The sequence below is a fragment of the Rhyacophila brunnea genome, unplaced genomic scaffold (genome assembly GCF_057557595.1).
Source record: "Rhyacophila brunnea isolate RB1 unplaced genomic scaffold, BYU_Rbru_1.0 scaffold_1, whole genome shotgun sequence".
NCBI lineage: Eukaryota > Metazoa > Arthropoda > Insecta > Trichoptera > Rhyacophilidae > Rhyacophila > Rhyacophila brunnea.
The window spans coordinates 44040254-44051478 of NW_028232751.1; the positions used below are offsets into that span (position 1 = coordinate 44040254).

At 32.2% G+C, this 11225-nt stretch overlaps 1 protein-coding gene across 2 annotated transcripts in view; it reads right to left on the reverse strand.

Annotated features, from left to right (window-relative positions):
* Positions 1–1071: 1071 nt before the first annotated feature.
* The window catches only part of Plod (procollagen lysyl hydroxylase), a 72987-nt gene continuing 62833 nt past the window's right edge, over positions 1072–11225 (reverse strand). For both annotated transcript variants that reach the window (XM_085944537.1, XM_085944546.1), the window contains exons 8-13: positions 6637–6781; positions 5248–5433; positions 4705–4809; positions 4476–4622; positions 3972–4086; positions 1072–2563 (exon numbers count right to left, since the gene is read on the reverse strand). In XM_085944537.1, the coding sequence (XP_085800663.1) occupies positions 2394–2563; positions 3972–4086; positions 4476–4622; positions 4705–4809; positions 5248–5433; positions 6637–6781 (868 nt within the window). In that variant the 3' untranslated portion in view covers positions 1072–2393. The remainder of the gene's footprint in view (positions 2564–3971; positions 4087–4475; positions 4623–4704; positions 4810–5247; positions 5434–6636; positions 6782–11225) is intronic.

Consider the following 11225-nt stretch of genomic DNA (forward strand, 5'->3'; position numbering starts at 1 on the left):
TCTTAAATCACTACTTTTCAGGACAGACAAAAGAAGATTGATTCTTAGAGCTGAATACGTGTATTAATTAAGGCTCAAAGTACCAAAAAGTAGTATTGCCTGTGGTTACAAAATACTGAATCATTGCAGTAAAATTGCATGAAGCAGAACTTTTGAGAAAAATGTGGTTTCACAGTGTGAAGCAATCTCGGCAGCTTCCATAGTTTTAGGAATTAAGAACTCGCGAGTGTCAACACACCGTCGTTAGCCATTTTATATTGAACGCCGTTGACCACTGCAGTAGTACTTACACCATTACAAATAAAACATGCCAACGGACTTACAACGTTGCCAGATTTAAAAATTTTGCTGTATTTTTTTGACTTGCTTGAGGCACTTAGACCATAGTTGACCTTATTGGCATTGGTATGTAGAACATTTTTCTATAAAAATGTCAGTTTTTATTTTTTGGCACATAGCGCCTTAATCACAAATTCATTTTGTTTGGGAACTATGGAAATTGGTATGCCTCGTTTTTGTGAGGTGGTATCAGTTTGAGGTAAAATGCTGCCTCACAATGATTGTAGGTCCTACTTCGTAGCATACTTTAAGCACAATACAAATCCTTAAAGGAATACCAGTCTCTCAGTGGGGGTTGTGAAATTTTCAATAAGTATTTTTTTTTGTATGAAAAGTTGTGTTGGATGGCAGAGGCGTTCCAGATACTTGCTGAGGTTTTCACTCCCAAAAGTCATTGCACTAATTTGACTGCATATTTTAAGTTCGAATTTGCCTGACTGCATTGATAATAATTGCCCAGTGATATGACTCATCCTTTCTCTCATTTGTGTATTATGGTTCATTTCGCATTTTTAATTTTCGATTTTTAAGACTTATCACCTTCTTCTTTTTGCTCACACAATTATTCTTCACCAAATCATATGTAGGTAGGTACTAAAATCATAAAATGAAATAAGCCTTTCCCATAGAAAAATAGTATTTTGATGAGGCTGCTTGAGAAATTACTATGAATAATTTTATAACATGGTAGAAAATAAAGGAAAAGGAAAAATAATACTCCGATAATTGTTTAGATAATTTTATTGATATAATGGTAATTATTACACAAAAGAACATGTCATGGGTGTGTGTGTGTGTGTGCACAATAAATCATTGTGTATGAATAATAATAAAAAATGGAAGTTGTTATTATTGTATGTTTGCTTACCTAAAGCAAAACATTTAATATTTCCTAATTGAGATTTTTTTAAATGGAAAAATATTTATGTTTAGCACCAATATTCTTTTAGTCAAATAAAAAAAACTCTTACTACTAAAAAATGTCTTTTTCAGACACTTTTACAATGAAAAGTATGTAGATCAGATACATTGTCAAATGATAATTTCATAATACATACCAAATAATACTCGAGTAAGTAAGAAAACCAATTCAAGTTTCACACAAGCAGCAGATTCGCCTCCATTCTAATTTGCATGATGTTTGACTTGTCCGATACATCAATAATTATTATTATTAAAGTTGATTAAAATAGTCAGCAGCCAAATATCATCAAACTTTGCTTACTTTCAAGAGTGTAATTACAAAGATAAATTTCAAAACAAATCTCATGTATTTTGTCATGGATAGCCAAAACATTAAATTTCACTCTCAATAAAAGTTATCGAGATCCTATTATTTATTTACCAAAATTAAAACAATTTATCTTTTTTTGGTATCAAAATTTACATCGTAAACACAATATTCTTCATCACCATAACACTAGTTATATTCACATAAGTAAATAAACTTATATAAAGCATTAAAATAATTGAATTTCATGTAACAGATCATTATTTATAATATATTATTATCTAGTAATATTCTTTAAATGCATTTCAATGAACACAATAGTGAACATTCGTATAAAGTCTTACAAGTTAATAGGAAAGAAAATCTTCATTGGTATATTTTTGATACAACATTATTACATACACAAAACACTTCGATCTTGAACATACAACAATAGATTATGATAGAAATTTACCATAGAAGAAATAAGCTGTGACGCTATTATTACAATGATAAAACGTTGAAAAGTAGACTAATTGTAGAATATTAAAAATTATTGAATGATTTCAAAAGTTAAATTAAAAAGGTTGTTAAATCTTATGAAAAGTCGAATGGGTTCTAAAGATCAAATTTGATGTAAAGCAGTCTTATTTAGAACGAAAAAAAAAATAACAACCAATTCTTATTACAGATCGATTTAAACAATATATTATTTTGAAATTAAATTTGAAATTGCAAAAACAATCTAAGCATGCTTTTATAAGTATGCCATTAAAAATATATTGTAATAATGTGTAACGTTTAACAGGTGTGTCAATCTGTATTACGAAAAGAGGCGTCCTGCCTATGGGTCTACGAATGAAATCATAATGTAACGGACTCCTTCGGTGACCAAAAGTCCCTCGTGATAGTGCGTGAGCCTTCCAGGATGCATGAGAAGCCAGCCGACGCGAGTGTTGACTACAGAGCAATTATACCGAATGAAACGGCAGCCGCCTCCCTTGTAATCCACCTCTGAAAGTGCAAACATTAAATTTATATAAAATTAAAGACGAATAAAAGAATAATTTTATATTCATTGCCAGAATATGGTGATTATTTCGAAATGACGTTTGTGTATACATAATATGAAAAAAGAGTTATACCCCATTTACACATGCATGGATTTATTGTATAACAAGAAAATGCATGTGTTATCAATTGTTGATCAAGTTGATCAAAAGAGTTCAGAAGCTTCTGAATTATTACGTAATAATTGGTACTTTTATGGCGGTGCGCATGCGCATACGCAGTAGAACGATAGTGTCAAACCTGCCGGAAGAAATACGAACTACACCGCACAGAATATTTTGACGTTTACTGATTATCTACGAACCTGTCCGAATCTGTCAAATAACACCATACAAAGACAACACCGCATCTCGCTTAGACTTGAAGAATGAGATTGGAAAGACAGTCAGCACTTTTACGTGTAAATAGTTATTATCGTGATACTTTAAAATATACACTATTAGTGCAAGTAAATCCATGCACGTGTACAAGGTGCTTTATGTTTATTTATTTATTGCTACATTGGTTACATTCTGGAGATGTTACCAACAATATGATTTGTATGATTTCATACTTAATAATTCGCATTGCATGATCTATATATTATATTATTTACAATTTTACCATGGTATTGATTGCGAACCGCTGACATATTGTCTCTTCTCCTCTGAGTGAAGATTCATTATTCAAGCTATCTCTCTAATTTTGTTAAAGAACTTTACGATGTATTCAAGCTCTTCGGTCTTCCCCAATACCTGGCACATTTCAATTCCTTAACGTTCTCAAAGACATTTAGAAGTCGCAACTCTACTATGTGTCGTTCAAATTTAAGGCATTGTATCGCTGTGTGTAATATCCTTATTCCACACCATATTCATTGAGAGTAGCCAAATCAGTTCTTCCCCAGACAATATTTCAGTTTCCTTATCTTTATATGTAATATTTAAAAATATTGAATAAAATAATTTATAAATGCCTTTTAAATCGTCGCTGAACTTTAAATACCTCCTATATGGTTAGAGTCATATTCTGAGATAATCGAAAAAAACTGTTTTAAAAAATAATCGTAAATGATATACTGTTTTAACAATTTTTAGATCCTTAGCATAAATTAAAACTAGATGATCATATTTTTTTTATAATATATTTATTATTTAATGGAAAAATCATAGCTTTTTCCATGTTTTTATCACAGGATTAATAAATTCTATATGCACCATATAATATTATATATTATGATAGAGAAAAAAAACGCGCATCATATGGTATCAATAACTCATTTTCGTGAAAATCACCACATAAGAGGTATTTAATATACAGCGATGAAATATTTTGTATCGAATGAATTTGTATTGAAAACATGGTACTATACCTGGAGTGTTCAAAGCTAGATTGATGGTGTATGTTGAACTATCATGGTGTGGTCTAAGTGAAGGTTGTTCGGTAGGCTTGTAGCGGACGACAAAGTTCATCAAAGAACGCGGAGGCTGAAATCAAATTTCGGAATAAGCACAATTAAACTAAGTGAACTTTTTGCCAACAATCATTAAGTAATTGCTTTTGCGATATCCCTGATAATCAACTGAAACATGTGCGTTGCTATTGTGGCATATGTCCCGTAAAAAAGGTGTAACAGTGAAACCAATAGTGAGTCAGACAGTATTAAGATATTAAAATCCATTCATTCTAGTAAATCATAAACAGACTTCTAAGAATAATAAAAAGTTGTACTTGACGAGAAATAGGAGTTTTAAAGATTAGTCCCTAGATTGTTGAGATTGTCCAGAATTTTGCAAAATTGAGTCACTAATAATAATCATACTATTAGTCATTTAAATAAGTAGTTCTAAGGACAACTTAAAAAAAAATTACTTACATCATGATAGTATCCAGTAAAGACTAATTCTTGAAGAGGGCGGACATACTCTTGCAAAATGTATAACCAATGACGTTCAAAATCGACTTGATTTGTATGAATATCTCGTGTGGGGACAGCTTCGTAGCCTCCCTCTAAACGTTTATCCTGAAATTAAAAAGGTATCATCGTCAAATTTTATACCTAAGTAACTACGATTTTTGATATGTAAATAAGTCAATACTCTTACATTATTGGCTCCGTCAGACCATTTCCCAAAAGCTTCCATCATTTGTATAAATTCTTGACAAAAGCGAAGACTAGTCATTGGGAACCAGTAAACATCCGGGCAAGGCTAAAACAGAGACAATGAAATTGAAAACAATGCATGATAAAATTTGAAATCCCTTAAACCACATTAATCTGTCACTTACATTAAGTCATTGTACCTACATACATACTCAATTTTTAGAGAATACTAAAAACTTGTTAAAAGCCATCAGAATGTGGAAATTTATCGTCCTCTTGGTACAGATTTAGGATACGTGATTAGTACCATATATATTAATGATTATTATTTTAAGAAAAAGAAGAATTATAATATGTTTTAGTTTGTGAATGATATAGTATTATGTAATGAAATTTCATTCATCAAACATAAATGTCAAAGTAACATTTAGGGCCTTATGTCCGTTTGCATTTCAATGCTTGCGATGAGGTAACTACTTATTGAGCAATGTTATCTTTGGCAGTAAAAGGCAGTGTCCCGAGTGCTAATGAATGTAATTATTACCTGCAGAGGTTTCTTCCCTTCAATGTTGAAATTTTCAGAATAATTGGGATGGAGATAGCGTTGCTCCCAGTCATATTTATTTTCAAATATTTGATATACTTCCGGATTAGTTAGGAGGACATCAAACGTCTCTGGATCTACCAAGTGGCCGTAATTGTGTTCGTTGGATACATGCATAAAGATTCCCTGAAAATTAATACAAAAAAATTATACAACATTTAAAAAACACATTGAACAAAAATGCTAGTCATAATAGTGGCTTTATAACTGAGGTTAGGAATAAGAGTGGTGTTGAAACAACACAGTGTAAAGTGTGACCAAATGTAATATGTTAATTTAGCAAAAAACTTAAAGATGTATAAAAGAATGGCATGAACTAAGTTGAACATAGCGATCACCCTGTATATTTACTTATCACATCTTTTTTCTTTATCATTCTCGGTTATCATGACAATAAACACAAATAATTGGACATATTGCAATGTTTCGCTTTAGTGTTCAGGTACTTATCAACAACCACAAGGCATTCAAACAATATTGATGTAGTTTTTTGTTACATCATGGGCATTCTTAGATATATATAAAATGTTACATATTGAGGGGTTAAACATAAACATATTTTTGAACGTAGTTGATATCCCCACTTTGGCAGTAGGTGAGGTGGACGAGTCATGGAGAGGAACTGAAATCTGAGGATGATGTAGATTGCGTGTTTATTTGCGGTTTGACAGTTACAGTTTACATAGGTACATATAGACAATATTACACGATTGAGATAGTCGGAGTGAGATTTCTTCTATCGTGATAGCCTTTTTTATTGAACCCATCACGATGGAATATGCTTATACTGAGTATCTCAGGCCTCAGTGAGAAAATACATTATTAATATCATAAACATTAATAAATGTTACAGAGGTGAAGTGATGCAAGGAAAATGCATGTGTACTAAACAATATTCAAATAAATAATATTAATTTGAGAATGAGTCGTATGTCATGGATCCTGCTGACACTGCTTGGTTCTAACGGAACCATCGATCGCCACACATTTATGTACCTATGAATTGCCCAACATGATAATTTTTTTCATTTCTTATATTCGCCAAAAGTTCATTAACATATTAATTTTGTAAGCGGCATATCTTAGTATATACATTCATGACAAAATTTAGACAAAAAGGACATTTTATTAAATAATTTGTAACAATAGCTAGAACCGTGACAGTACAAATAATCAGCAATGGATGACATGTACATTAAAGTAATTGAAAAATAAATACAAAAATCAATACTAAGTATAGATACATATTAATAATATTTTTGAGTAATTCTAGATCATACGCAAATTATGTAACAATGGCAACGACGATAGAATTGTGTTGATACATACCAATTGACGTAGAGAAGCACATAGCACCATGTCAGCGTCAACATTTTCTCCGATATATGTAATAGTCTTCCTGTTGTACTTTTGTAATACACTTGTTGCATTGATTAGATAGCAGGAATTTATGAACGGTACATTCCATGTTCCTCTGAAATAATGAGAAATATTCATCATTAGATAAAGAGCCACTATAAAAACATAATTTTCAACAATATTCATCATAAATACGGCAAAATATTATTTTATTTATTCAGTACACAATATTAAAACAATTTTTAGTCAATGCGTCTACGCAAAGTAAAAACACTGTATTTGAAAATAGGTCCATTGTTCGTTCAGGTGATGTGATTGTTAAATATATCAATGCAATAGTATTTTACCATGTCATACTATACTGGATTTAGTAGATTATATAAGTGAAAGTTATAGGCATGCCAAAATGGTTTATAAACTCTTATTTATATTCTAAAATCTTCTTAATAACAATATGGAAAAGTATAGGAATACTTCAACATACAACACAGTTCAATTAGTACAAGTAACATCACAGTAAGACGAAAAATAATCGGTGTATAAGTTTCTTAGAATCACCAGTCCAAAAAGCATTGTGGCCATATAAAAATAAAATGGGCATAGAGCAGGACAGCCAATCAAACGGATTAATTGTTACTTAATTTCCTCGATACCGTTGCTTTAACATTGTAGAATTACAATTACACCATAACTTACACCTCTTGATATTGGAACGAGTGCTACATGTTAAAGTGGGGTATCCAGAAAACAGGGTTCAATCATACGAAGAAACCCCTCGACGATAACATATATCTGTCACCAAACACCGGTGAGTCTGCTGACTACCTTGAGTATTTGTAGTTGAATAAATAAATAAATAACTTTTCATTGATTACATAGTATTCAATGTCAAAAATTTTTTTTACACAAAATCTACTACATATATAGTTAATACATTTAAAATTTTGGTATACGGTAATACCCCAACTTAAGCGAACTCGGAGTTACACGGTTCTTGATTTTTTTCATTTGGCAACACTGCCGCCACTACCTTCAATGTTCCTCTTGTTTTAATACGAATTGGACTTGTTATATGTTTTCTAAACTCTTAAATTTTGTAATTTGTCAGATTTTACATAAAGAATTTATTTTTTAATATTTTGTACATAGTATTAATACAATACTCTCTCAGTAATCCGCCACCCCAAAAACCAGACAAGTGTCCAATTAGTGAAAGCGGCGGATTATAGTGCATACGTCATACAAAATAATATGGTAAAAATTAAAACAGGTATGTATTTAGTAAAAATAGTTTTATTGAGAAGTTTGTACTATGATAACTTCTCTCCGGTCATAGTTAAAATGCCGATGTCAAATCCTCCTTTGAATTTACTTAACCAGCCTTCGCTAGTTCAGAGATGGTTTTTTTTATAAATTTTCTCATAAAAGAACAGTGCCTTTTGGTGTAAAATATCTGCAGAAATCGATGTATGCCACTGACGCTCTTGCAAGAACCACGATTAAAGCGTTTCCTCTAATTTTTGATAATCGTCCGTCCTCATTGTTTGCCGGTGCCCAATTCCAGAGTCAGTGCTTGTCACAAAATCTTCAATCTTGCTTTTACAAAATATGGTAAAAATTAAGACAGGTATTTCGTAAAAAATAGTTTTTTTTGAGAAATTTGTAGATACTAGCAAATTACAGTTTTATTTATAATCAAAATCAAGTATTTACTAATTTATACAGGTTTATAAACTAAGTTTATTAACTAAATATTAAACAGTAAATCACTTGACACAACCAGTTGTTCAGTGAGGCAGATATTCTTGAATGGCCTAGAATTCCTGGCTTTCTCTATGACCAAAAGCTGCAGTTTGTGTGTCCCGGTTGCTTTGGAGCATGGCATAATTGTGATGCGGTCAATGGGCACTTTCCTCCCTAGTACATTACTTTCTTCGCGATGAACGTACGTTTTACAAAGGAGAAGTATCCAAAATAAACCCGACTCATCTTGTACTTATACTTGTACGCGGCGGATTACTAAATTTGACAATCGAATACCGGCGAATTATAGAGCTTGATTTTGTGCTTTTAACTAGTAAAAATAACGACGGATTATAGTAGTTGTCGGATAATCGAGCGGTGGATTACTGAGAGTGTACTGTATGTACAAAGAACTGCAATTTTATTAAATATTTTTCTTCTAAAAAAGTATTTTTGTTTCCCGTTGGTCGCAATTAAACAAAATTTATATGTGTTTATGCAAACTTGTACCCCGACTTATGTTAATTCAACTTAAGTGATTTTCATCGGACCCACCTATCGCGTAACTTCCGGGTATTACTATACTTTAATAATTTATTTTATATTAGAGGCCCCTTTTTAAATTGTATGATGAATTTATTGCGTCTTTTGCGTTATAAAAAACCCACCACTGTTCGCCACTGGTGTGCTGTACTATTTTTTCCATGGTTATTTCATAAATAAACAATCAATATAGTGCAAGAAAAAGATGAGTGGATATTTTTGTTTAAATCTGATCCAGACGACAACAGACAGTTAGAGAGAATGAATGATATTTAAATTGAATGATAGAGTGTCTACCAAATGGTTTACGACCACTCGGGTTCATAGTTGACCTGTCTTGTTGAAAGTTAGACAAGTAATGTCGCGACTAAAAAGTTTAATATGCGTACGTGCAGGCTCATTTGACAGGCTGTTCAATCACAGTATCACAGAGGGAGACACATGAGAACCCCTTTGGTGTACATTCAAATCTAAACAAATAAAACAATTGGTCAAATTGTTTAACAGATCGGTGCTATACATTTATACGCAGTATAATATCAACCATGAGCGGAGTACAATTCTCAAGATATTAAGTAGTATTAACATATACCCTCATAAACAAAATTATACTATAGTTGAACAAGAACTTTTTGTCTACGTGTTAAGATTGTCAACTGACAATCCCCTCCAGTGCAACTAATAGCACTTCCGTTTTCAAATGAGGAATACCCCAAATTTCATTTTACGCTTTTACGTGTATACAGATCTATCAATTTACGTATTTTGAAGCTTTCTATAATAAAAATATATCTAAAACGATCAGGAGTGATGTTAGAATTATTATTAGTAACCTTTTCGTTTATTGCGAAAAAGAAAAGGAGTCGCATCTAGTAAAGTAGAGCCGATACATTATCTAACACGCGTTGCCGCCATAACATGTATGTCACTGAGAAGTCCTCTACATACAACTACAGCGACTTCCTGTTATCGCCGATTTCTTGTTGTCGGATAGTATACGGTAAGTCTTCGAATTACGTGATTCCGAATTCGTTCTGAAGATTTTCGTGTAAGTTGAATAAAACTTAAAATCATACAATTTTTTAAATAATACCTACATACATACATTTAAGAAAACATTGTTAATTGAACAGTATTTCCACCAAGTAAAAGGATTAGCCAATCTTTAGACACCTTAAAATCTGGCATACATTCTTATAGTTGGGATATATATGACCGATCATTACATTATGATCCATATATTATAATGTAATAGTTGATGTAAACACAAGCGCAGAGAAACAAATTGCAGCAAAAAAAGTCGAGTACTTACTGTACATAGTTTGTGAGCTTTCCCTGCTACACAAATGCATGTGTGCACCGTTATATGGTTGAAATTCAACGCATGTCCACAACTGCAAACATTGCTATCGAATAATTTTGAAATATCCCTATCGTACGCTTTTGTACGCTTCAAAACGATTTTCTGAGAGACCATGCGCCGCTGTTTCTGATGAAACACTAAAAATTTTCCCCCAAATATGACTTAATTGTTTGTCAGTACATTTTCACATGTTTTCCATCCGCGGCGGAATACAAAAGAATATAATATATTATTATGGTCACATATCGCTGTTCTCCACCATAGCCATGGTATTAGTCACCCATTTAATCAACGTCCACGTGCAATATTACTCAATTTCGTTAACCGAGCGAGAACAAGAGATAATATCTCATAGATCATATTGTTATGATCAATTATATTCAGATATAATCATCGTGATTACATTAGGAGCATAACAACCTAATAATATGTATCCTAGCTAGCTCCAGAACTATCTCCAAACTTCCCTAACCAAAATATGTGCTTTTTAATTTAGTACCCAGGCAGTCAATAGTATGTATGTCTAGCCAGTAAATTTTTGACCTGCCTCTCCCTATTATATTGCTTGACATTACTCTCTCTGCCGATTTCTCCATCTGGCAAGTCTATTCAAGCAATCAGCTGTTGCAATGCTGCCATTTTTTTAAAGTTATTGCATTATTAATGAACTTGAACAGATAGCGCCAGCAAATAGCACCTGTGCAAGATACATTCACATTGTAATTTATTGAAAATATTTTGCGTTATGACAGTTCACAGACTTACCTAGTTACATGGTTGCTAGACGCCTGGTTACCGAACACTATTATTGACATCTAATGCGTCGATGACATTGAGCTACTTAACAAGCTACAATATAGCGAATTTACAATCTGCTTGTAAACTCGCCCTGTGTCATCATCGAACTAGT